General features: G+C 38.2%; 2 protein-coding genes across 4 annotated transcripts in view; one reads left to right on the top strand and one right to left on the bottom strand.

Annotated features, from left to right (window-relative positions):
* B3GALNT2 (beta-1,3-N-acetylgalactosaminyltransferase 2) overlaps positions 1-2,872 on the top strand; it is a 31,532-nt gene extending 28,660 nt beyond the window's left edge. For both annotated transcript variants that reach the window (XM_014874813.2, XM_088161522.1), the window contains exon 12: positions 327-2,872. In XM_014874813.2, the coding sequence (XP_014730299.1) occupies positions 327-461 (135 nt within the window). In that variant the 3' untranslated portion in view covers positions 462-2,872. The remainder of the gene's footprint in view (positions 1-326) is intronic.
* Positions 99-25,733, bottom strand: TBCE (tubulin folding cofactor E). 2 transcript variants are annotated; one of them, XM_014874784.2, is made up of 17 exons: positions 25,677-25,733; positions 25,364-25,497; positions 22,441-22,525; positions 15,973-16,161; positions 14,848-14,936; positions 14,088-14,187; positions 12,234-12,336; positions 7,568-7,644; positions 7,209-7,304; positions 6,534-6,598; positions 6,387-6,451; positions 5,782-5,934; positions 4,888-5,041; positions 4,321-4,389; positions 3,432-3,491; positions 2,006-2,097; positions 99-1,758 (listed from the first exon to the last, which is right to left on the bottom strand). In XM_014874784.2, exons 1-17 carry the CDS (start codon positions 25,712-25,714, stop codon positions 1,666-1,668), a joined length of 1,662 nt encoding a protein of 553 aa, XP_014730270.2. In that variant the 5' UTR covers positions 25,715-25,733; the 3' UTR covers positions 99-1,665. The 2 variants fall into 2 exon arrangements, with proteins under 2 accessions (XP_014730270.2, XP_088017647.1); XM_088161521.1 differs by lacking the exons at positions 4,321-4,389; positions 25,677-25,733.
* Between the last annotated feature and the right edge of the window lie 954 nt (positions 25,734-26,687).

The following is a 26,687-nucleotide window of genomic DNA, read 5'->3' as shown; positions in this document are numbered from 1 at the left end:
GACATGCCTGCTGTTCCAAGTAGCTTAAACAAGAGAAATGTTTTTTCTTTAAAAAGGAATTGAAATAACCATTGAATCAAAATCCAGAGGAAAAAAAAATCTTTTAAAGATGTATTTAAAAGAAAAACCACAAAACTGCCACAAACCACCCACAGACTCCATCCCTACCCCCAAGTTCTCTGAATAGGTCTAGCAGATCAGTTTGGGACCTTAGTGTGCAACATTTATTGTTTCTAGCAACAAACACTTGATTCTTGGAAGTTAAGATTGTTGGAGACTGCATACTTTCTAAGAAAAACTATTGAAGTGGTTCTCTCTCTTAACAGGATGGTCTCTGGTTGTGTGAGAAAACATGTGAGAGTGGCATGCTGTCTTCCCCCCAGTACTCTCCCCAGGAACTAGGAGAGCTCTGGAGATTAAAGGAACTGTGTGGAGATCCATGTAGATGTGAGGAAAGATGATGGACTTGCCTTGGAAAACAGGGTAGTGTATAATGATCATGGAAAAGTGTACATTTGGATTCATTCCTGGAACAATAAGAAATGTTAAAGTACCTTTTAATGTTGGGTTTCAGCTAAAGTATAACAATATTTGCACATCCCTTTTGATAATTACAAGTGGACTGATACTATTCATTTTCTATAGTATAGATGTTGATGAGACAAATACCAAAATGTTCAAGATTTAAAAAAGATTCCTTTTTATATAAAGTCAAAGACCTACTTGTAATTAATAAATGCACATAAGAATGCCAACTAGCCTGTCTTTTGTAAATTAAAGCACTACTGATTTGACTCAGTATAGGGCTGTTCCAGGATCCTGTGGAGAGCTGTGCTCAGCAGCAGGGCAGCTGGTAAGTCCTGCTGCAGCAGGTTCTGTGCTGTCTAAGGGGTTGCCCTCATCTGTGCAGGTGTGGGGACAGCAGTGGGGGGCTAGGATTTGTGATTAGTTTGTTTATACCATTGTCATTTCAGATAAAAATAAAATCAAGGTTTGCTTATACCAAATCTTCAAGTACTGCAAACTTGGACTGATTTAGGAGGGATTTCTGAGAGCTCACTGTGTTACTAGATCTAAATCTGAGGTTGCACAAGTGAAAGTAAAATAAGGTTGAGGAACAACACACTAAAACTTGGAAAATAAATATTAATGCCTTGCAATGTGCTGAGAACTTACTTATAATGTGGTGTGTTAACACTGTAGGGTAGAAGAAAGGTCTGGAGGATTTTGACTCTAATCATCCAAGGTAGATTCTTCTAAAATTACTACTGCGTTTTGTTCACTTTAAGGTTGCTGGATGTTGGTGAAAGCAAAGAGCAAGTGGCCTCTCAGTGCAGTACTTATATTGTCTTATCAGCAAAGCGATCACAACTAGACCCAGTAAAACAAATTCTCACCACTGCTGGGGGAAGGCAGTATAAAATCTTGGCAAAAGGGTAACCTTGAGTTTTATTTAATTGAAGCATTTAAGCACTATTTGGCATCTCTCTGGTAGGACAAATGAGCAGATGTTTCCATGGAGGCTGATGACCAAGTTGAGGAGCTGAAAGTACAGTTGTACAGCCCTCTGGTGCCACGTGTGTGTATGTGTGTTCAGGCACTGTCTGTTTCTCTTCTGCAGTTCCTGTGTCAGCTCTTCCTTCAGTCCAGCAAAAGAGTCCCTTCTTACCACCGTACTAACACACAGTCTCCACTTTCTATTGAGTAAAACTGCAAAGGCTTTAAGTCATTGTCTAGTTCAACTTCTTTTCCTTCCAACTAGAATAAGAAAGCAAAAAAAAACCTAATCAGACTTAAACTGAAATTCCGTCATGCAAACCAAATAGCAGGCAGTTGCAGTTAGGGAGAATCTGTCATATTACAGGAATGAAATTAGGTCCTAAATTGCAGCATGAAGACAGCCCTCCTCAAGTGAAATGAATTTCTTTAGATAGTATTTTAGAACATGCTATGGACCTTTAGCAGCATGAAATATTTTCTTGTTGAATACCCGTTTTTAACTCACTTTAGAACTTTCGTAGGACAGTTTCAGTTCCGAACCAGGAATTTTAAATAGGCGATACAGCAGTCCTTTGACCTTCTGAATAGTCATAGAGTCTGTCGAGGGGAGAGAAGGAAAAGTTATCAGAAAAATGCTGCTGCCACAGAGCTGTAGCAAAGTACCAGTGTTTCACTTGCTTATAGCAACAGTGAAAGGCAGTATTGCTGCTTCAGTTCTAACACTGCAATAACGTTTTGGTACCTGAAACCATATCTGCTACTGTCAAGTGGGAAATGGTTTAACCAGTGGTGGATAGGGCAAGGTGTGCTACTATAGATTTAGCTCTTTGATCCCATATACCAAATTGAAGTATTACAACTTCATAATTTACCTTTTTTGAGTTTGTATTTCTACATGCTAAACTAAGTGACCTTTGGGACACACACCAGCCAGGTTCTAACTACTTGCATCTAGCAGCTGTTCCTTGCAGTTTGTTTCATTACCAGGAATTGGCTTTCCCAGCACAAGTAAGCAAATGGCCCTGTGGGACTAGTGACATTCTTAGGAATGGTATTGAGTTATTAGTCCCAAACACATTGTCAGCAGAGTTGTTTATATTATGAAGTAAGTTATAGGAAGTGGTATTTTTTGTAATGGATCTCGAATGAGTAGATGTGATACCTGTGTTTGCAATAGATAAACTCAGTATTTTGGTTGAACTTTCACTTCTTTTGAAGCTTTATCTAAAGGCACAGCAATAGTGAGTTATTCCTGTAATACCACACATTGTACTTAGACAAATATTTTTCTATCAAACATTTTTGTAAAAGCTGTATCTATCTGATTTTATGCAACTTGTGATAATAAATGTGATTTTTATTTTAGACTAAAGCTTGAATACTTTCTTTTCTCTCAGACTTCATTCTGACACATCTTTCCAAAACATCAGCTTAATTTAGAATGGTCTTACTCATTCTAGTCCCATTGCAGGCACTAAAACTTAAAAAGACAAATATGATGGAGGTTAGAACTAGATTTCTAACTTCACATATTAGATACTAGACCTCAGTATCTAGATTTACACACTATGTGGTTGCCTCTTAAGACTTCACTTTCTGGTTACTTGGTTAACACATCAACCAGATTTCATCCCCATTAATTGGCCTTTAATTGCCTCAGACACATTAATCATGAAACCAGCAGCAGAGGTCATAAGACAAGCATCAACTTGCAATCTTTGAGCTGGACTGAAAGTAAGTATGAATAGAAATAATTCAAGTAAGAAGAATAATGACTTTTTAAAAACAATTTATGCCTTTGTAATTTCTTTATATGACAGAGGAAAAGCTTTCAGGAGCTGACAAAGCCAGAGGCAGCTGCCATTATTTAATACAGTTGTTTGAAAAGGAGCGATGAAACAACTGCTTGAACGTAAGCCAAGACTTCTTACCTGGTAGTTTTTTTTCCACTGGTTTCTGTTCAGGTTTCTCAGGGCACTTAATTGTCAAAGCTTAAGGAAGAAGGGTGAGGCATTAGTGAAAGAACAAAAAGCCCTGTTATGGCAGAAGCATAGTCTTTCTAGTCTGTTTTTATTACAAATTGTTTCCCTTGGCTCATCCTGATCTCTCAAAAATTAGGAAGTAGCCTGCATCTGAGCAGGTAGCATTTAGATAGCATTTCGTTATTATTTGAAAAATTAATTAATTAAAACCAAATTTTTATTAATCTTTGGTAATTTATTGTCAAAGTGACTCCCTAATATGTTTAAAGACAGGATTTTTTTGTCAAAATGAGTATTAACCAAAAACTGCTTCATTTCCATTTAGTTTTCTTAAAATAACCTGTAGTAGAATGGAAATTGCTTATTCTGTTTAGAACAGGCTTTTAGGCCTCTCAAAAGCACTATGCAAAGACTTTCAAAGGACATTATTAGCCTAATTATTTTACAGAGATTAAAAGACTTATCCTTAAAAAAAGTTTTATATTATGTGTAGCCAACAAGATTCCTTGTTCTCTTTAGTCTTACACCTAAATGCATTAGAATGTAATGCTTTAAAACCTGAGATGTCTTCTGTAAAGAAGCCATTCACACTGTTAGAATGGAGTATCAATAACCTTTGTTCTCCATTAAATCTCAGTTGAGAAAATCATTTGTCTTGTGTTGAGGGAGGAAATGAGAGTTCACAGAATCAGGTTCCCAGTCAAACTCACTGAGACGGTTCAGAAAAGCAAAGTTATAAGCTGGAACGTTTTGTTCTCCATATACACCCAGGAGACACTAAGCTCATAAAATATTCTAAATGCAGAAGGAACAATTTTGGTCATTTCTGGCCTCTTACTCAGGAGCTGATTTTTCAGAGTCAAAGGCTGTTGTCCCTTAAGCTCTCCTTCTTCAGGTGCTCCATATTCTGTTGGAAGAAAAGTGCATGTAGAACCCTTCAAAGACTAAAACTCAAGACCTAAGGCAACTGTGGTGCAGGATCAAGCAGGAGGTCTCTTGGCACAGACCTGGTAACTCCTGCACCACGCAGTGCTGCAGACACAAGCCTTGTACAGCTGTTACAGCATTCAGGACGTGGGGGTGCTGGTTAACATTCCCACGACTGAGAGAGCTCCTGCCTGCTCAGCAGCAGTGGTGGAGTGCATGCTCACAGCTGCTGGAGTCTCCAAGGCAGGGAGCCCGAGTTCCTGAGGCAGCAGTATCCTGAGGGGTGCAGTTCTGTGCAGCTGCCCCATGGTGAGCAAAAGCCCACTGGCACACAGGCCCAGCCAATGGATGGGCTTTCCTAAGGCTGTAGCAGCACATGGAAAAAGGACCAAGGGGAAGAGGAATTGAAAACAGACCAAACCAGGGCTGCCACAATGCTAGAGGTGAGGAAATGTTATTGTACTCTGCTTGTACTTACTAAGACAAAGCGTTTGGTATCTGGGATGGGCAGCAAGAAATTCTTCACTTGGTTTGTTTTTCTCTGGGTTCCAATGCCCACCAGCTTCTAGCCAGTCCTTTCCAAATATTTTGCGATAATCAAGCTCTGCTCCTCTTCTTTCAGCAGGAAGGATCTGTACTGACACAGGAATGGCACATAATATAATTGTATAACTTTCCAGAGAATAAAATCTAATCAATGCCACAGACTCCTTGGTCTTAATTGCTGTTCAGTATGTTTTAATGCGACCAAGAATCTTACAAACCATGTCTCCAAATACTGACTGATCCACATATTCAGTACATTTTAGAACCATTAAGAGTCTTAAAGCCCCTCTGTGTACGCACTGAGCCATAAATGAATATCTAAGCCAAGATTTTGCTGTATATGATGATGCAAGGATGTTTTCTGTAGTCGTGGATCAGATGCTTCTACTCTCCTTTATGATAATAAACATTTGCTGAAAGTTTGATTTGATGTGGATTATGATATTTTTCTATTGTGGAAGGCAAACGTTGGAATTGCTGTCACTGAAACACATCTGACTATGCTGCTTTTTCTATTTTTTCCTTTTTTTAAGAGTATTGATTTTGTTGACAGTCCTGCAACTTCAACACAATTCAGGCACTGAGAAAAAACCAGCATGGACCCATCTTGTCCAAGTCCTCGCTGAGTTAGCAATGCTCACAAAGAGGGCTCAGTCTTGTAGCCCTAATGACTTCCCCACTGACAACAGGATGGACTAGCTGGCACTTTACTTTTCCTGTACCCAAACAATCAATAATCTTAAAAGAAACTGAAAACATCTCCTCAGGCAGTGATTTAAATTTTTGCCAGATTCATGCAATTGAAATTTATTGAAATATCACATACCTCACAGTTGTTCAAAACCTCCAACTGACTGATCTTGGCAATAATGAGCTGTATCAGGGTCTCTGGGTTCTTCTCTGTGTCCATGAAGGGGTTATTGCTACACTGCAGTGCCCGCAGACTTGGCAGTTTGTCAAGCTCATTGATAGATGACCACTGAAATGGAAGGGAAGAGTCTTTTGTGGAAATATAAAACAACTTCATTTCAAACAATACCTGTTAACACTGACTTTTTCTGTACAACAGACATGACTGGAAAAATTCTTTTGATCATCAGACCCAAGTACTGGGATCCTGTTCATTAGCTAAGGAAAGAACTGCATTCCATTTAATTAAAAATCAAACCAAACCAATGAATTAGCAGCACTTTAGATCATTAGAATTCTGTGAGAGGAATTATGAGGTTGCTGCCATAATATAAATGTGTGTTAATTGTTAAGAAATGTTTTTACATTTTTAAATTATGCCTCTGTATTGACAAAAGTATTCAACAGTTACCTCAGAATCATACATACAATCAAAGAAAATTTTAAAAAGCAAACTTCAAGTTAGTCTTAAACAAAGATACATTTATTTACAAAATGTGAAACCATCACAATCTAACCTACCTGTGATATTTTATTGTCATTTATTGCAAGGCGTTTTAGCAAAGGAAACATTTTCGTCTTGCATCCTAGGAAAAGTAACAAGAAAACACTGAAAACTTCAGATAAACAGAATTTTAAAACTATAGATAAATTACTTCCTTTACATACCAAATTCAGCATCAGGAAACTGTATAGAAGATATCCCAGTATTTCTAATTATTAGCTGTTCTAATCTGAAATTTAATAGAAACAATGATCACTGTATGTGGCGCAGGAAGTTTTTTGCAAAGAAATACAACCTAATTTTCTTAATAAAGATCTGCAGCTTTTGATGTGGTTCAGCATTACTGACAATTGAAAAGCAGCCTCACAGACAGTAGCCAGACTTCAACAGTGTTCAGGGAATAAAATTTTCAGTGAGTTAAGTGCAACAATTTCAAGCTTTCAGAATGGCTCCTGGATTTAAAATGTGTGATTTTCTAAATGAATTTTTAAAAAATAGCTTGTGGCTATTGAAAATCATGGCTGCTGTTTTGGTTTGCAGGGAAAGATGATAATTCTGCAAATTAGCAAAATGTGGTAAATCACTTTCATTTCGTAAGTGTATAATGAAAACCTAATAACATACAGCTGAAGAATGTGTTATTATACAACAAAAGCAAGATTATATTAAAACAGCTCAACTAAATAATGCAGTTGCTCTCCTCAAGAGGGCAAAATGCCTCTACTTCAAGATCTCATGAATCTTTCATGCAACATCAATACTATCATATTTCAGCCAACAAGGACTATGGAGATGAATATCTAGGACAAAGAATTTCCAGCAAATTTGTTTACAGCTACCTGGGGAGCTGTGCTATTAGATGCAGCTGATTTCCATCCAGTAACTGGTTGTCTGAAAGGTCTAACAACTTCAGGGTCTGCAGGACATTATCAGGCCTGATACATTGGAAAAAAACAAACAAACAATATTTAAAGTTATTGGGCAATGAAAACACTGCTTTCCTAAGTATATAATTGCATGCACACATTGTACATTTAAAAATGCACACATTTGTACATTTACAAATGTCCTGAAGTACATCAGATGCAGTGAAATTTGCATCACTTACTGTCATGGTGATGTAAATGTTACAGGAATATAATTTTGTGTGCTTCGTAGTACACCAGTGGCTAACAACGGATTGACTCATGTTACTCACCTTTTCAAATCTGTAATATTATTAGAAGAAAGGTACAACTCTTCAAGTACTGGCCATCCTTGAGCACAAAGAAGAACCTAGGAGCAAAACTTTATTTAATATAACAAAGGATGGGAAAAATATTTCAGAAATTACACTTCATGCAAATTTGCTCTGAATGTGTTCAGAACAAGCTATGGCTCCCCAAACCAGAGAAACAATTATTAAAGATTTCCTAGTTTTCCCTTTCTTCCAGATGGCTCTCCTTTGCCTGGATCTGCCAACGCAGATGACGTCTAAGGGGCTCTGCATTCACAGGACTCTTAAGTCCCAGGCTTGTGGCCACCCTCACAGCTGAGACTGGAAACTGACCTGGAAACTTGAGTTAATTTATTCAGTGAGTTGGAGTGACCAGGTTTTCCCTATGATGAGGTGAGGAATTGGCTGTATAAACTCTATATATGTGCAGAAGTTCCAGAACCAGCTAACACACACACCTCATCATGTTGGACAGAATGTTTTTTAATAGCTTAGTTTATCTGAGCTTGAAGCCTTTTCTGTCTTGGGACTATGCTAGCCCATAAAAGCCAAGAATTGCATTAATTGAACACACCTTGAAGTTTTCAAGTTCTCTAAAGAAGATACATGAATTCAAAAAGGGCTACAAATTGAACAAAGATACTTTTGTTTTAGATCTTACACCCTGAAATTGCATAAAATATATTATTTTACTTTACACAGTTTTTTTCTTCACAAACATTTACAGGAGGTGAAAAAACTTTAAAAAACAAACACTTATTACAAGGCAATATAAATTGCTGGCATAAAATACTTCTGTATGCCATTGTCAAAGTGTCAAACATGGTGCAGTTTTAGCACGTGGAATTTCCATAAGCACTGGAACTGATTGCTTTTCTACAAATGTGTGTCTGTGATTGGCAAATTATTCTTTTCACTGAGTTTTTTTCCTGGTGTGTAATCTCCACAATCAAAATAAGTGTGTGCTCATAAGTGTATGCTACTCTTTCTTTGATTGGGAAACTTACAGGGGCTCTTTCATTCATCCACATTCCTGTTTTAAGGGAATTAGTAAATTATTTTTAAGCCCCAACTCTTTCCTACATGTGATTGTAACTGACTAGGGGACTCAAAGTTTTTGAGATGCAAGAACACAGACAGACACAGACTGTGAGTGTCACAGTCACTGAAATCCCGTTTCTACAGGAGGTTACAAAGGCTACAACCAGTGGAGTTAAGAGATCTGGAGTGTCCAATCCAGCTGGTTTTGTGCATAGCTGACCCCTTCTCCTGTAATCATCCCCTCTCCTCGGTACCGTTCCCTCTGTTCCAGCTGCAGGTCTGGTATGTAACTGACTCATAACAGACACCATGCCAAGGGTAAATAGAGATCTCCTCAAGGGGCAGCCCATGATTTGGAGCTCAACTGCTTCACACCCAAAAATATGAAAACCTGCTGCCATATCTGTAACACACAAACACAAACTCAGATACAACAATTTTCCTGTTCCAAAGCAAGAGCAGGGAACAGCAATATTTCATCTCTTTAATCTGATAGTATTTCCCCATGTGAACAAGATAGACCAAAATAGTTATCCACTGGTGATGAAGCATGACAAGAAACCCACAGAGTCAAGAGAAATGAGGTGCATGTTCAGTAACAGAGATTCCCCCACAACAGTCCTGCACTGAGATGGATGGAGGGATGGATGGATGCATGGAATAAAAAAAACTGCACAAACCTGAAGTATTTGAATATTTTTCAATAGGCTGGCCAAATGACTTGAAAATTGCCAAATGATAGGTCATAACACAAATTCTAAGAAACTCAAATTGTCAGATTTCCAGCTACTGCTTAAAACAGCTTCCTCAGAAAAAAAAGTTCACAGATCTAACACTGAATTAACCCTCAGGAAAGACTGGGGCCTCATTGTGGATAGTTGATGGGGAGGTAACAAGTATCCAGAGGAGACCCACTGATGCTCAAAACCATGGAATGGAAAATGCAAGAGCTTTTGCAAAAGAAATAAAGATGAGAACAAGAAACAATTGTCACCATGTAAATCCATGATGTTCCTGTATCATTAGTCTGTTTATCTCAGGAAGCAAATATTATAATTGGGAAAGGCACAAAGAAGCTAAAGAATAAAAGCCATGAAACAGAGAATACCTGTTCTCAGTTACTTTCATATAAAACCTGGGGACTTACTAAATGAAATTATTAAGCAACGATATCAGAACCCAAAAAAGGTTAAATTGATGTTAAAAGATATGTATAGCAAAATTTTCAAATGGGTTTTAAAAAAAGCTAGATAAATCATGAAACAAAAGCCCCACAAATACTAGAGGTATATAGTCTTGAGCTGACACAATACCAGATTACCAGCTGGCACAAGCCCCACAATTCCATATTACTTTCTAAGAAGCTTTTATCATGTGCTTACCCTTTGCCTAGAAATTTCCCAACTACCTGCTGCTACTTGCTAGTGTCAGAAGCATGATCCTGCACTTCTGTTCTAACTCAGATTTTTCTTTTACCCTGTATAATAGTAAATTATATTATAAATATAAAATCTTAGCTTGAAAACAAGATCACAAATACAATGTCATGATTTAAATCCTGAATAAGAAAGAAAGGGTTTGGAGCCATAAATATGAATTCATTACACTCAAATGCATTAATTCAATTTCTAAGTCAATGGTTGCCAACTTCAAGTTATTTTACAGGACATTTTTGTTAACCTTGAAAGTTATATGTTATGTTTTGAGCAATCAATCAACAGTTCTTACAGTAATAAACTCTTTTAGTGATATACTAGTAATGTCAGAAGTATTTAGATATTTGCAAATCATATACTAATGAAAGAATTATTTTTGAAAACTGATGCTCAAGGCACATTAATGTGGAGCTATGTATTATTGCATAACAGTTAAGCATGTCCCTGTCCTATGAAAAATACTTCAAAACACAAACTAAAAAGAAAAAATCCAAGTATAACTATCCCAATGCCATATATTCTAACATATAACAGCAAGTAATTTTGAAATGCTGTTCACCATTAAATTGTTTTAATTTTAATTAAAACACTCCTAAGACTTTTCTTATATCCCAATCGACAATTTAAATGTATTTATCATTTGCTTGGATTATATTCATTATTGTTTTCTATTTACAAGTTGACTTTTCAAGTAACTCCCCTCAGAGCTTAAGCAGTGATATTTTCAAGTGGTTTGTGCACAGAGGTACTGACTGATGTCAGGTACATGACTTTATTTTTCCCCTTTTGTTCGGCTGCCCTGGAAAACCACTGTGAAGCACAGGCTTATGTCTCCCAGCTTACAGAGAATGAACTGGAACAAATTTATAAAACAGATTTTGGAGCCAAGGATATCTTTATGGCCAATGACGAATCATCAGCTAAAGCAGAGTTTCAAAAAAAAGACAGAAAAGCTGCATAATTTTAAATTGCTCTGGCTAAACTGGGGCTTTCTCACTGCAATTGAGTTAGCCCTAGAGAACTCCAATCTGCCTGCAGCCAGGGTTCCAACCAGCCTTTCAGTCACCTCATGGAGGGATGAAGGACAGCTGCTGGCAGGTGCCAACATTTTAAACACCACAATGCACAGATTTACTCTGATGAGCACTAGATGACATTTAAAGTGTTTGTAGCCACTTAATTCTTCCATTCCCTTCACCGTTCATATTGCTGCTACCATGGAAGGATTATCAACTGTCCTACCATAAATCCCACAGGCAGTTTTAAGAGCACAGTGAACAGACACTAAACAAAAACACAGCAGTGACCTTCCTCTAGGCCTGCTGCATGACAAGAGATTGAAGAAGCTTCTTTCTACTCAAGCCCCAGTTTTTTAAGTGCTCTTTTACTGGATAGCAGCTGGCGGCCGAAATCTGAAAAGTCATGTAATTTTACAAAACAGTACTATAAAATCTGACCCCGAGAAATCCAAATAATACTTTGGAATTTTGAAGCCATTTTAAGTAATGTGACACTGAGATGCACTTCCTAAGCCCCATCTCTGATAAAAGGCCCACTGCTAACTATAGCTGACAACAGGACTCCATTCCTAATAAGATGTCACGCCAGGAGAGGCATTTAAATGTGCAAGTTTCAGTGCCTGAAACTAGTCAGAGTTTTTCCTCTGCTCTGTGCTGCCAATAAGCAGGCATCATATGGTTCAAGAGCCATCAGTATGGGCAAAGATACCAATCCAGTCTCCTGCTATGCAAAGTGATGCCAAAACAAGCATTTCTCATCCTAAGGAAATCTTTTCTTTCTATTTGCATTTGTTCTATTGCATACAGAGAAGTACAGGTAAATCTTTAAAAGCTACCAGGAACCAAAAAGTTTTCACTTAAACTTTGGGACACGAGGCTATATTGTACTCCAACTACTTTATTTTGATTTGGCAATTTACAGATGTAGATGAAGTAAAATATTTCTTATTAGACTCCTGTGCCAATATTACTTCCCTCATTATATAGGAAGTATATTAGTTAATATGTAACTAACACAGCTAGCCCACAGCACGTTTTCTAAGGATTATTTCATTTCAGTAGAACAATAGAGTGCACAAATGTTTATTGTGGTTTCCTTGCCTCAGAAACCTAATGATAGTAAATTTTTTAAAAATCAGGAAAGGCTATTACCTCTGTCCATGTTATTTCAGTTTGATTAAGTGCCAGAATCTTCAAGTTTGAAAATGCACTGGATGTAAAAGTTGATGTAGATGGAAATCTCATTTTGTTTTCACTGCATAAAAAGAATATTTATTTGCATAATGAATAATCACATTTATTTAAGTCATTAGTTGAGTTAGACATTAAATAAAAAGAAATTTACACCCTCCAAAAATTAAAATCTGCTAAGATGTCACATATTTTAAAATATAATAAGATATATTTCCAGTTATATTCAAACACACCCTTTCCTAATTTACTTTCCTGCTTCAGGAATACATATTTATTCAAGAATGCATATTTATTCATCTGTGGCCTCTTTCTCTTGCACTAAGTTTTGAACATGAAAAGAATGATTTTCATTAATATTAAATGAAACAAGCCAGAGCTTGGGCTTAAACTCCTTAGTGTTGACTAAAAATGAAGAGCCTACATAACTATCCAGACCCCAGTAAAACAAAAGTATGTAAAATCCACTCTCAGTCAAAGAAGAAAAGATAAAGATTCTCAAATCTGCTGTCTTCAAATCAGTTTTCATTATTCACCCCAGAAAAGAAGTTTTGATTTCTTTCCTAAGGCCTAACCTAAAAATCTCTCAGTGTAGTTTATAGTTACATACTTATGGATAAAATTTCCACATAGAGGTGGTGGATGGTTAATCACTTTTATTCTTCTTCCAACATTCCATGCACAAAAAAAAAAAAATCAGTAATTTCTTTTTTTAAGCAAACATGAGGCAAAGACAATAAAAAATGATTTAGACTATGTCAGTTTGTAGTAGAAAGCATCAGACTCCAGCATCAATCTAAATTTGTTTTCCATTTTTTTCACAAATAACTTCTGAAAACCCTTCAGTCTAGAGAACATTTCTCAACAATGAAAAACTGAAAAAATTATTCCAGGTGAATTAAAATAAATTCTCTGTGCTCTCATGCACACTGATAATGATAAATCATTATATGCTCTAGGCAAAGTTAGATTTACAAATAGCACCCAGGTTGCAAACAGCTGTTCAGTGCTAAACATTGAAGAAACTGGAACACCTACAACTATTTAAAAAATACACTTTTGCCACATTAATGATAAAAATAAATAAAAAACCTGGTGATCTAGGCTGCTCCTTAATCCATTCATACCAGTAATGGATTCTGGTTATTTCACACCAGAAAATTATTGTGGCATGTGCCAATTAGAGTGCATAGATGTGTACTAGAAATGTTCTTTATTTTGAAATTATTTTACGGCTTTTCTTGTTTCAATAGAATTGGAGCTTTATTTAACAGCACCCTCCTTCATTTTCCAATATCATCATTGGACAAGAGATTTTCCCCTAGATCTGTCACCATAATCTTGCCGGTTTCTTAGCCTCATTTTAGGACAGAAATAGACTAGGGTTTGGGATAATTGAGGTTTGGTTAAAGCATTGTAACTAAATTTAGTGTCAAGACACAGTTGATTAAACAAAAGTGGGCTCCTAAATGCAGACCTGCCTGAGCAGCCAGAATGCATCAAGAATAAAAAAAAAGATCAAGTATTAAAACTTGGAAGAAAATGTTCTCTAGAACTTTATTTTTCTGACATCTGTATTCAAGAAAAGACTAGAACCCTAAGAGTTCAGCTTCTGTGTAAAATTTAGTCCACACTATAGCTCACAACTTAAGCAGTTGCTTAAGAACAAGATTTTAAAAACAAAAAAAAGTATTCAAAAACTTAGCTCCCATTAGAATGAGTTGTATCCAGTTACATTTAGTAGGCTGAATCCTGAGCCTCTTGTTTTTTATTCCTACCCCAAAGGAAGAGAAATTCAAATATGAATATTTATACCTGACATTAAGTGTTTCCAGATTTTGAACTTGAGAAGCAATAGCTATTACTGTCTCCCAAGATGATATCAGATTTTTTGATAGGTTTATATGCCTCATATCTGAAATTTCTTGTTAAGAAAAAGAAACTTATCTCAAAACTGAACTTCCTTTTTCAGAATCAGAATTAGTGTTTCGTTGTGAATCAAAGAGAAATAGATTACACTAAGAGATGTTGCTGCTCAGTTACAGCAAATTTTATTTTGATTTGTGATATGGAAATGGCTTATACTTTTATAAAAGATCTCAATGATACAAATCCTCAAATGGATTAATTTCTACAGCTCTTATAAGTCCTTATAAATTAGCAAATAATAACTGCTTTGTAGTTTTGTAACATTGCCACTACATGCAGTGTACTAAACACATTATTTTCAATATATTGGAAACCTTTGGTGTCTATAGACCATATCAGTTCTATAGGATTATCTGTTCTAGGGAATTTTTGCAAAAACCATTGCTGGAGCCTTCTGAAACTGCAGTCACAGTAACAACCTATGACTATACTTCTATTTTTACACACAATTTGCATTTCCTCTCAAAAATGCTAAGTATCTGGCTTTTTAACTCTTTAACATTGCATTAAACTTTTAAATATAAACTTCAGCTTCAATTTTTTTTTAAATAAAAGGATACAAATATCATTCATTGATGTAAACACTTGGAATGCTAAAGTATGTACTTTATTTGTGGCATCATGCAATACAGCAAAAAAAGGATACTGGCACACGTTCTGCTGATTTCCTCTTCCTGACCAGCATGGCTCACTGCACACTCACGCACTGAGATATCCACCAGTTTGTTCAGTTGCCTACATGAGAAAGAACATTCTGTTAGGTAATCTTCAAACAGAAATAGGTATGTTACATAAATGCCTGGTTTTCACAACTACATAACATCCTTTTCATGTGTATCTCTCCTTTGGAATTAGCAACGTGCAGATTACTACACTGCAGTGTCATTCGCACTCGAAAACAGACACTTCTCCATTTTTTGCTTTTACATCACTACTACAAAATAAGTCTGGTTGAACCACAGTTCCCACACCCCCACAAAAACCTCATTCAACTGAAATAAAGAGTGGTAAAACAGATTAAATACAGCTGTGCAAATTGGAATTTAATTAGAGGTTCCAAGTTAAAAAGATTTCTTGCAACATGTTTTGCAAGAGGTTCAGAGTTATTTGGGCATTCTTTGTATCACTTATCAAAAGTATTTTTTACTGCTTAGTATGCTCTAGGAAACAAGGAGAATAGTTGTGGAATATCAGCTCAGAAGGAGACTGCCACCTACTGAACTAATACGTCTCTACTGCTGGAGGCCATCAGAACTGCCATTTATTACACATCATTAAGTTACTTCCTTTCTTACCCCTCCAGGTACATGAACATGACGTGAACTGACTGAAAAACTTCTTCACTAGCAGTACAGTGACTTTCTGCCTTCCCTCTCTTGGTTACAAAGTCATTTGTGTTACGAGTAAACAAAGACTAAAACACTGTATGATATTAATAAAACATTAAAATATATCTACTTTAAAAAGACCATGCATGTGTGTGATGACTGCCAATATCATGATAATTTATCTCTCATTTCTCACCAGATATCATCATCTGCTACTTTATGAAACCAGAATGAGGATTTTAGCACTCAAATGTGACATAATCCCAGTTCCTATTTGTAAAACCTGTAAATTATTAATCCACAATCGGAAGATTTCTTATCTCTTCCACCATAGTGCAGTCTGGCTTGCTTTTAGACACATAACAATTTTATATGCATATGAAATACTACTTGACTGATCAATCAGTAAAAATGTATCTTAGATTTTCATATGTTACACTTGCCTTTGCTGTTCTGCAACAGAATCCATGCCAACAAATTCCACAATCTTCGTTCCAAATACTAGTGTATTCCCTGTCCCATACTGAACATCTTGCTTATCATTCAATCCGTACCGATCCTTTATTGCAGTAAGAAAATCTACTCCAAAATTTGCTTTGTTTGGCCGGATGAACGATCCTCCTTTAGGATGCCTAGAATAGAGTAGCCAGGAAAAGTTGAAATATAAAAAGTTATCATAACAATGACTAATTAATTACTACGTTAAACAAAAGTACTGAGAACCAAAGCAGTCAAACACATCAAAATTACAGTGTCAGTGCCATTATTAAAAATAACTGCTCTGTTACTTCCAAACTCGTTATGAACTCAGGTTCTCCAGAAAAAGAAATTTCTACCTATGGATAGATAAAAAGTTACCTATATCATACAATAAATGTGCCTGGAGTTTTACCAAAGCCTTAGGAATACTCAGAATAGAATTGCTACATTGTATTTGACTTGCATAGTTCACTAGTAATCTATCATACAAATGACACGACATACAAATTGTAGCACTCAGAACTCTTATACAACCACAAACTTTCAAAATCCTGATACCAATTTGGTAACAATTTTGAATATTCAACAGAAATATCCAACTAATAATTTATATTCAACACAGTCCTATGAAGTTTCTTGTTCTGTCCTGAGCACTGAAAAACCTTTTTTGCATGCCCATTTCTTGCCATGCAATTGCTTCGACATGTTCTATCAAAGCTAGTGAGTTTCAGGGAAGTACTAGCCGAGACAAGTCATGGGAATGGTATCAAGAGCAGACGAGGATCTGATAGGAGCATCAGCCAGGAAACATCAGGAAAAAAACTGATAGCTATAAATATCTGTCTACCATCAAGCTGAGAAAACAATAGGCTTTGGTAGGAAAGTGCCCAGGAGGAAAACATCACTTATGTAAATATAACTTCTCAAAACAGCATGTAAGTATCAAGTGGCTAATTAGCAAAACATAATATAAATCACCAATGCTGCAAAGTTCAAAATTCTCACAGAAAGAAACAGTAACTAAAGGTCCCGAATCCTATGGACCTATTACAAGTAGATGGAATAACTTGGGCACCATGTATTGACATTTCTGTTAAAAAAAAAATCAGTGCTTGAAATTTCCTGTGCCAATTTCATTCATTAATATTTCTACTCTCATATCCTAAAGAAGGACCTAGGTAGAAACTCGATATTATTTACTTTCAAAATATTTTCAGTCTAGTTTTATAATGACTAACTTTCGAGTGCAACGATTACAAAAGAAGCAGAAAGGCAAACGCCTAAAGAATGTAAATCTGCTATGAACTTTTCATGTTTGATAGACATTTTCAATACATTTTTAATCCAGTAACCTTAAGCAAATGCTTCCATTCCTTTGAAATTCTTCATAGCTTGCAAACACCTGACTGATTTAAATACTGAACTTCCTCAAACATAAAAATGACGTGATTCTTTCTTATTACCTCTTCTTAAAATAGTAAATTACCTTTTTGCAACCTGAACTAAAAGATCTCTTGCCTGCAAATATATCACTTCTGCATTTAATTAAGTCAGACAGCTTAGTAGATGGCAGATAGTACAGGATTTTGCTTGGGGCTCTGGAAAAAATCCATGTACTCCTGTCTATCTGTAATTTACACTAGGTCCTGCTGTAAGTTTATTCTGACAACAACTGTCCAATTTCCTATTACCATGATTTTGTCATCACCATCCCTCTACACTCAACAGTTCTGTTCTCCTCAACCCTCTCACCAGAGCTAATCTAGAACCTCACATCTGCATTCCTCCTGTCGTGCCATTTATCCCTATCATAGCCAAGACCTTTGGGTCTCTCTATCACCATATCCATTCCTAAGCCCATTTCTGTCCTCTCAGGTCACCACTTCTATATCTCCTTCCTCATTTTCCATGCAAGAACCAGTTCTATCCTTAGGAGAATAGAAAAAAAAAAAAAGGAAAAATAAAAAGAGAAACCTAGCTACCCTGTCCCCTGTCATTTAAAGCTACAGGAAAAATTTTAGTGAATTTATCTCTCAAGACCCTTCTCTTTTTGTCCTGATCACATGATCATAGGTTTTCTCTTTCCTCTTGCTATCACTTCCCATTACTCTGCACGCTATTTTAAGTTACCTAATGTATATTTAAATCCATTCCATAGCCTAAGCTTCTTTTTCAGTTCCAGTCTATTTATTTGATCTACTTTTTTAGGAACTGTCACAAAGCACAGGAGAGGAAACTGCAATAGGAACCTATTTTCAGGCAAAATTATTTTGCATTAAGGAGAGAAGTCACATTTTCCCTAAAACATACTGCCTGTATTAAATTTCACAATAGGACATATGAACTGTACAAGATGTATGTACATATCAAACAAATAATGTACAGCACCTGGACTAATGAAAAATGCACCTTTAGCCATCAGTCTCCATAACTGGGAGCTAAACAGAAAAATCCTAATCCAAAGAGTCATCCAGCATGCATATTATGAGATGGAAGAACCTATGGATTACTGACCAACCTGACTTAATATGAGCACTCAGAAGTCTGAGAACAAGGATTTTGTTCTCATGTATGCAAATTGTCTTGCAGCCAGAACAAAAAACTGTGTGGAAATAGAGAGGTAGAAGATATGGCCCAATTCTCTTAAGCAGAAAATGTGAAATATGCTCAAGTGGGGCTCTGGCAAGCGGTTGGCTCTATTGACACTTCCTACTAACTTTTAAAATAGAGAGGTTGACCCCAATCTCAGAAGTTATCTTGTAGGACACTTCCTATTCTTGATTCAGTAGCCTGAAGCATACAACCCATCTGCTGGCATGCCCAGGGAACTTTGAGGATACTCATTAAAATTTAGATTAGCTGTCAGCTTCCACTGAATAAGGAGGAAATCTGGCATCATTCTTTGCTAATGTAAAACAAAGTCATGGCACTGCTCATCATTACAGGTACATGATGGCTCTTCACATGCTAGGGAAATATCACACACACACTTCTCAGTACTGAAGAAAAATGCAGGAGTACATAAATCATAATAGCTACACCACACTTGAGCTGTCTGACTGCAGAAGCTTCTGAGCCACAGAGAGAAGTGCCAGCTTTATCAGCCTAGGCAGTAAACGTGGATCAAAGGGCTTCTTTGCCCAGCACCGTCTGTTTGCAATGATCAGCTCCAGGCAATTACCATCATGACTGGAGCAAATGCACTACAGGGCTCATAAGGTGTCATAAAGTGGAGCTGTTTGAATCCATGCATGTCTTTTCTATACAGAATCTGAACAAATCTCTTCCTTCTAGGGGAAGGTGTTCAACAGACAAAACTTCTGTTAGAAGAATCTACACACTGCAGTAAAGAAAATCCTTCAAGTTTTAGAACAGGCCATGGCACCAAACAATGCTTATAAATGACACTTAACACTAACCTGCCATGGTGTATCAAATTCCTGACTGAACAGCAGAAGCTTTGCAAACATGAGCAAGTACTTGAAGTTCTTGAAAGCTTACCTTAGTTAAAGAGACACAAAACTTGACTCTAAGCTTTGAAAAAACAAGGAAAGACAGACATCTGCAGTTTTAGATGCTATCTTGGGGTTCTGCTGCTGCACAGGACACGTTTGAGCAGTGGTTAAGGACAACCTTTTGTTTCAGCACAGTTCTATTGGCAGCAAAGAGCCTGAGTTTCTGATGGACAAAACTTCTTGACCAAAACCTTCTCAGGAATCTTAGGAATGCTTTCTGCCCTTGCAAAATGGAAATAATTTTTTCCTCATGGACACTAAAATGACATTTTCTTTCTGTATTTGAAGAGTTTGTTTGTGCTCTAGATAGATATTCCTGGAGGTGAATCTGTTCACCCTTGAAGAAAAAATAGTCTAATTTAATGTAAACAGGTCTTTTATGGAGCAGATCATATTGAATGTCATCATGCAACAAGTATAGGACGATTAGGGGAGGAGGGTGTGCTTGTAACCCACGTTTCCCAGGGGAACACACGTATACAAATGTGTGAGTGGGTCTGTGGGACAAGAATCTATTGGAAAGTGCACTCATGTTACAAAAAGCTGTATACAAATTTTAACACTGTTTTAAGGCTTGATTACTCCTTATTTCTCTTGAAGGACTGCAGAACATAATTTAACTACATTATACGCTACTGCAACTGACAGCTAAAGTAGTAGCTTCCTCAGTTATTAAGAAACAAGATCCTATTTTCAGGAAAAAAAAACAAACACAAAACCACCACTAGATTGTGCATTGCCATTTCTAGCTGATGAACATGCTCATGATGTCAGCATAATTTGAAGTATGGCTGTTTTGTTCCTTCATATTCATATTCTTAAGAAGTCCAATTATCACCACATAATATATAACCCAGATAAATGTACTGCCATGAAACATAAAAGTTTTGGTCATATTTTCAAAAAAACGACCATAGAGATCACATAGAGCTGTAAGCAGACCTACTGTTTCAAGTAAGGACTAGAAAAAAAATTCTCTAGTAGTGAGAATCTCAAAATCTGTTCTATTTTCCTGTTATGATCTAATTTTCAAATGTCACTCTGGAAGATGTATTTTTTAAAGCAATTATTTTCAAAATTGCCTTAAAAACAATTTCAAAATATCCTTTCACTACATCTGTTTACAGTACAAGCTACTTGATCAGCTGCTTCTGCTTATCAGAATCCAAGGAGTGAGCAAAGTAGGCTTGTAGGCAAAGGATACTCATGATAAGGTGTTAAGGGGAAAAATACAGCTTTTTTTTTTTAACGTGTGTATATTCATCTACATTCATTATTCTCTCCTAATCAGTAGTCGTAAAGAAGTGATGTTTAAAGTTGTGAGATGGTTTCCTGTTTTAGCATACTTTTGCTAAAATAAGGTAACTGTTTTTTACTTAGGTTTGCTTACATTTTCTCAGTCAGTATAAGAACTACAAACATGTCTGCACACAGGAAATTATGTCTGTGTGTCTTGGTGGGCTGCTGGAACTATGTATTCTCTTAGATTCCAGCAGGATATCTTCTGATTAGAAAATAGCAGAGTACAAAGAACAGGTATTGAAAGAAAAACATCTTTAAAGACCACAACGTTTACATTTGTTATGGATATTGAGCTTCACTCAAAACATTGATTTTTACATCAAGAATTAAGATTACTGTCTGAGATCTCATCTCCTGGAAGTACATTAATGGCTGCTAAAACCCAAAAGTCTATACACATGCATATAAATATCATATACACACAAATGTAAAGTAGTCAAGCTTCTGAAAAACTCATGAAATGTTCAATTGCTCTTTCTCTCCATAGAGATTCGAAATGGTTAGCCAATTATTTCTATTTTTTTCTCCTACAGCAGAACATAACTAGCTTCAACTTGGAAACTTTTTAAATTAAATTCAAAGCATTCAGGAAGTAACTTCCACTAATATATTAATTTAAAAGACATGGTTGCTCTAGTACCATCATTTCCAATTCTTTAGGTGAAACAAAAAATCCAGTGATGTTTAATTTTTTTCTTGTACTAAGTGAGTGTGTTTAGCCTCCTCAGGCCTTGCTTTATTATTATTTGATAAAAGAGAAAAAAAAATATCCAGTTCTCACAGGTGGGTGTTTTCTTCTTTACTTATTTTTCTGAAGAATAGATTGTTCTCTCATCTTTCACCACTTCTATGCTCAGGAACTTACTGAGCTAGCAGTCTATAGTATTTAAGAGCTACTGATGACTTTCTTCTATGAATTCATCCAGTTGCTATTTAACTTACAAACTTTTAGTTGCATGTGTCCTGACATAAAAATCAACAACTTGATACAGTTAATATCCATCCTAGAGTCCTGTATTTCGCAATTTCAAACATGTTAAGTGCTCAAATTTTTTCACTTAAAAGTAAAGCATGCATATATTTAAAAACACCACACAGCTGCACTATGTTCTGCATGTCCTAAATCCAGTGAATATATTTAACAATTCCTTAGTGATACAAATATAACCAAAATCATTAACAGGAACTTGGTATTTTCCCTTAACAAGACACATGCAAGTCACCCTAAATTTAAATAACAAATGTATTTGAGACACTTAATATGGACCAATATTTCAGTTCAGAAAGGTCCCAAGGAAATATTGATTTCCTAACTAAAATAAAAGGTCTAAAACTTACAAATGGTAATAATAATAACATCCAAAGGTCTCATAACATACCTCTGAAAACATGACTTGTATTTTCTAAGTATTTACTATACTCTAATACCTGTAACTGGATAAATATCAGTGCAAGAGCCTCTATGGATTAGCTAGTCAGAGCACTTAGAATTATGATCTTTTTAATACTGGCCAACTGATAACAGAAGGGTTTGCCCTAAAAATTGCCAAAGGGCCTTTTCTCATGACCATCTCATCACCACATATGACATGCCAATGCTGTGAATCAACTCACCTGCACTTAAAATACTGTGTTCCTTCATAGTTGCCATCATGCTTTCCCCTCTGAGGATCATCCCATTCCACACCCAGCCAAATTCCTGAAAAAAAGGTTGATACTTTTTCAAATTTATGGCATCATATCCATAGAAATCATGGCCAGAAAGAACCTCTGCAGTTCACTTAGCCTAACCTTCTCTCTCAAAGCAGATGATTATTACCAGCACTAAAACAAGTCAGTCAGGTAATCTGTTACCTAGCCAGACCTTGAAAATGTCCAAGGAGAGAAATATTCCAACACATCTGGTGAGCATATTCCAGTGCTGCACTGTAATACAGCAATGTAATGGAAAAGGTTTTCCTGCTGTGGCCATTATCCTTTATTGTATAATCTAGTACTTGTAAGAAGAGTTAAGCTCTGCCATCTTCGTAACCACCTGTTAAACTGCTGCAGGAAGCCATCGGATGTCACTTTTTCTTCTCTTCACCACATTAACCCAGATCACTCAACTTCTTCACAACACATGTGTATGGTCTGTGCCCTTAACCACCCTGGAAGTCCTCCAAGACTCCTCAAGAAAAGAGATCTTTGAGATACTCTCAAGTTTATCTGCATCCCTCTTGAACTGGAATGGTTCCACACAAGATCATTACTCCGAGTGTAACCTTGTCAAGAACTCCCCCTCCCAGGAGGGATAACAGCTTCCTTTGACTTGCAGGCCATGTTCATCACTTCACTCTAAGGTAACCCAGTACAACATGTATCTTTGCTTGTTACAGGAGATCACTATTGGCTCATGTTCATAACAGTCTTCAACTTAACTCCCAAGCCCTTTACAACAGACTCTGTGAGTCGCTAGTACTTCCTGGTCCGTACTACATGCGGAAATTTATCCTTCTTCAATCTCTTGGATTCAAATCTAAAGCTCATAAAGCATGATCTGGATTGCAATTCTATCTTGCATCACAGCAGCCATTGGGGAGTGAAGACTGTTCATCACCCAAGTCACTGATGAATATGTGAAACAATACATAACCTAGCATTTACTTTTGTAGTACTCACTTGTTATCAGATATCAAGGCATTAATTACTTTTTCATTTGACAACTTTCGACTCACTTAGCAATCCATTCACCTACCTTGTGCTTCTTCAGCTTCCAAATAAGATTCCTTATGGAGACATTAATCAAAGACTTATTGAAGTCAAGGAACATTGACTTGTTCTCCCTTTATCCACATTCACAGTCATATCATCATAGAAAGTAATTCATTTTTATTTACAAGTACCAAATACTCCCAACTAACATCTTGTCCTTCATAAGCTTAGAAATTAATTCCAAAGAAACAAGCTACGTGATCTTTCCAGAAATAGAAGTGAGGCTAATGAGTCTACAGTTCCTGGTCATCCTTCTTGCCTCTTCTAGAACTGTATGCAAGGCTAGTCTTCCAAGCATGAGGAATCTTCCCATAAATTTGAACATCTAGAGTGGGTTGACCCAGGCTAGACACCAGGTGCCCAGCCAAAGCCACTCTGTCACTCCCCTCCTCAGCTGAACAGGGGAGAAAAAATACAACAAAAGGCTCATGAGTTGAGATCAGGACAGGGAGAGATCACCCACTGGTTACTCTCATGGGCAAATCAGAATTGACTTGGGGAAAGTAACTGAATTTATTACCAATCAAAATCAGAGTAGAATAATGAGAAGTAAAACAAATCTTAAAAATACCCCAATCTCAGCTCTCCCTCCTTGTTGGGCTCTACCTCTATCCCACAAGAGGCACAGGGAAATGAGTGGCGGTTAAAATCAGTTCATCACATCTTATTTCTGCTCCTTCCTCCTCAAAGAGGGGAGTCCTTCCCCTGCTCCAGTGTGGGTTCCTCCCATAGAAGACAGTCCTCCATGGACTGGTCCAACATAAGTCCTCCCTACGGGCTACAGTATGTTTCCTCTGGAACTGCTCCAGTGTGGAACCCTTTTTTCATGGGGTGTAGTCCTCCAGGAAAAGGCTCCTTCAGCATGAGTCCCCCACAGTGTCACAAGATCTACCAAGAAACCTGCTCCAGCAGGGCTCTTCTCTCCACAGGTTCTTAAGTCTACCAGGAGCCTGCTCTGGTGTGGGCTTCCCCCAGGGTCACCACTTCCTTTCAGGCATCCACCTGTGGGTGTCTTCTCCATGGGCAGCAGGTGGATCTCTGAACCCCTGCTGACCCCCATGGGCTGCCAGTAAACAGCCTGCCTACATAAGTCTGCAGGGGAATCTCTTCTCTGGAGTGTGGAGCACCTCTTTCCCCTCCTTCTTCACTGACCTTTGTGTCTACAGGGCTGTTCATCTCACATATTCTCACTCAGCTCTTTTCTGGCCACAGCTACTTTTGTGCAAAGAGTCTCCTTTCCTTCCCCTTCTTAAAGATGGTTTCACCGAGGTGCAACTACCATTGCTGACAGGCTCAGCCTTTTCCAGTATCAGGTCTGCCCCGGAGCCGGCTGGCATCGGCTCTGTTGGACACGGAGAAAGCTTCTGGCAGCTTCTCACAGATGCCACACCTATAGCCCCTGCCACTATCAGAACCTTGTCAAACAAACCCAATATAATGTTATCAAAGGACCATCTGCTCTGGTGATCTACTGCTGCTGCCTCTTACCTTCCCTGACTATACCAGCAGAGAGATCAGGGAAAAGACTGTAAAGTTGTTCTTATACTCCTTTTGACAACTCCGACTTCTTTAAAAACACCCCAACAACTCACACAGATTAGAAGTCGCCATATTTACACAAGAACAGCGAGGAAAAATCAAATTGTAAATTGCCTCGTTCTGCTTGACAATGTTGTTTTGCTTTTTTGTTGTTTTGTTTTGTTGGTTTTTTTTAATTAAGAATACGAGCAGAACCTGGAAAACAGCCATAAAACGTGAAGATTATTACTTTTGTGGGGCTTACCTGCAGTACGAGACACACTGCCCACATAGCGCACAGTCCCATAGTCGGTGCCACAGGAGACCCGCCGACCCAGCGCATCGGGCGGCACACCAGCATCCATCCCGGAACAGCAGGAGTCCGGGCTGCTCCCACACCTGCAGGTACAGAAGAGACGCCCTTAACACACGCGCAAGCCGCTGCTCTCACAACGCCCCTGCCTTGAGCTGCTCTTTTGTGTCCCGGCGCTACCCCCGCCGCTCCCACACGCCGAGCCGCCCCCGCTCGCAGAGCAGCCCCAGCCCCCACAGGCGCGGGGCCCTGGGGCGCAGCTCACACACGGGCGGGGACGCTCCGCTGCCGCACTTCCGCCATGCGCCGCGCGGCACCCACCGCCCCGCCCCGCCAGGGCCCGGGAGCCCTTGGATTGGCCGCGGGCCCCGGGGCAGCCCTGCCCTGGCCCGCTATTGGTCCACACCGCCTTCAGGGGCAAAGCGGCCCGGGGCGTCGCCGCCGTGGAGCTTTCTGGGCAATGCCGTTCATCGAGGTGGCCCCGCCGAGCGGGCTTTCCGGCCCCGGACTACAGCTCCCAGAATGCCGCGGAGCGAGAGGCGGGCGCTCTGATTGGGCGAGCCGGCCTGCGGAGCAGTGCCGGAGTGTCCCGCCCGTCCCCGGGAATTGCGCCGCTCTGGGAGTAGCCGCAGATTTGCGGCGGACTGTGAGGAGAGAGGCAAGATGCTGCAGGAAAGCGCTGCCGTGTTGTAAAGCTGCACGCGGTGGGAAAAGCGCTGCAGCACCGGTGAACAGATACCGAGCGAGAGAGGAGTCCGTAACTCAAGGCTGAGGCGCTTTCCCGGGAGCAGCGGCTGAGGAGAACGTGAGCGATTCGCTGAGCAGTAGAGCCAGCGGAACTCCCAGAGAGTTGGATTCCACTGTACGCTGCTACATTTGTTGCTGTAGTTATTTCAACATTCAGTATTTGGGGCAAATAGCCCCTAGGGAATCCAGGGAAGACCTGTAATAATTAGCGGGGAAAAAAAAAATCGAAGTGTCCACTGTGTGTAGATTAACAGAAGAAAATGAAAGACGTGACTATGTTCGGGTACAAGTTGGTGAGGAGCAGAAACTGAGTAAGAGCTCTTCAGTTTGACAGAGATAGGTATGGCAAGATCTAATAGCTGTGGTTATAAAAACCAAAGCATCCTCATCGATGTTTTTCACACTTTAAAAAATCTTTTATGTTTCATTGTTCAATGTCTCACAACAGTTTAATGCAAACAATATCATCTGAATGTTGGCACCACCAAGACTGGAACAATCATGGCAGTAAACAATAAGCAGCTCTTTC

The sequence above is a fragment of the Sturnus vulgaris genome, chromosome 3 (genome assembly GCF_052056855.1).
Source record: "Sturnus vulgaris isolate bStuVul1 chromosome 3, bStuVul1.hap1, whole genome shotgun sequence".
NCBI lineage: Eukaryota > Metazoa > Chordata > Aves > Passeriformes > Sturnidae > Sturnus > Sturnus vulgaris.
The sequence above is the reverse complement of the archived record's forward strand: the minus strand, read 5'-3'. Positions and strand labels throughout refer to the sequence as shown.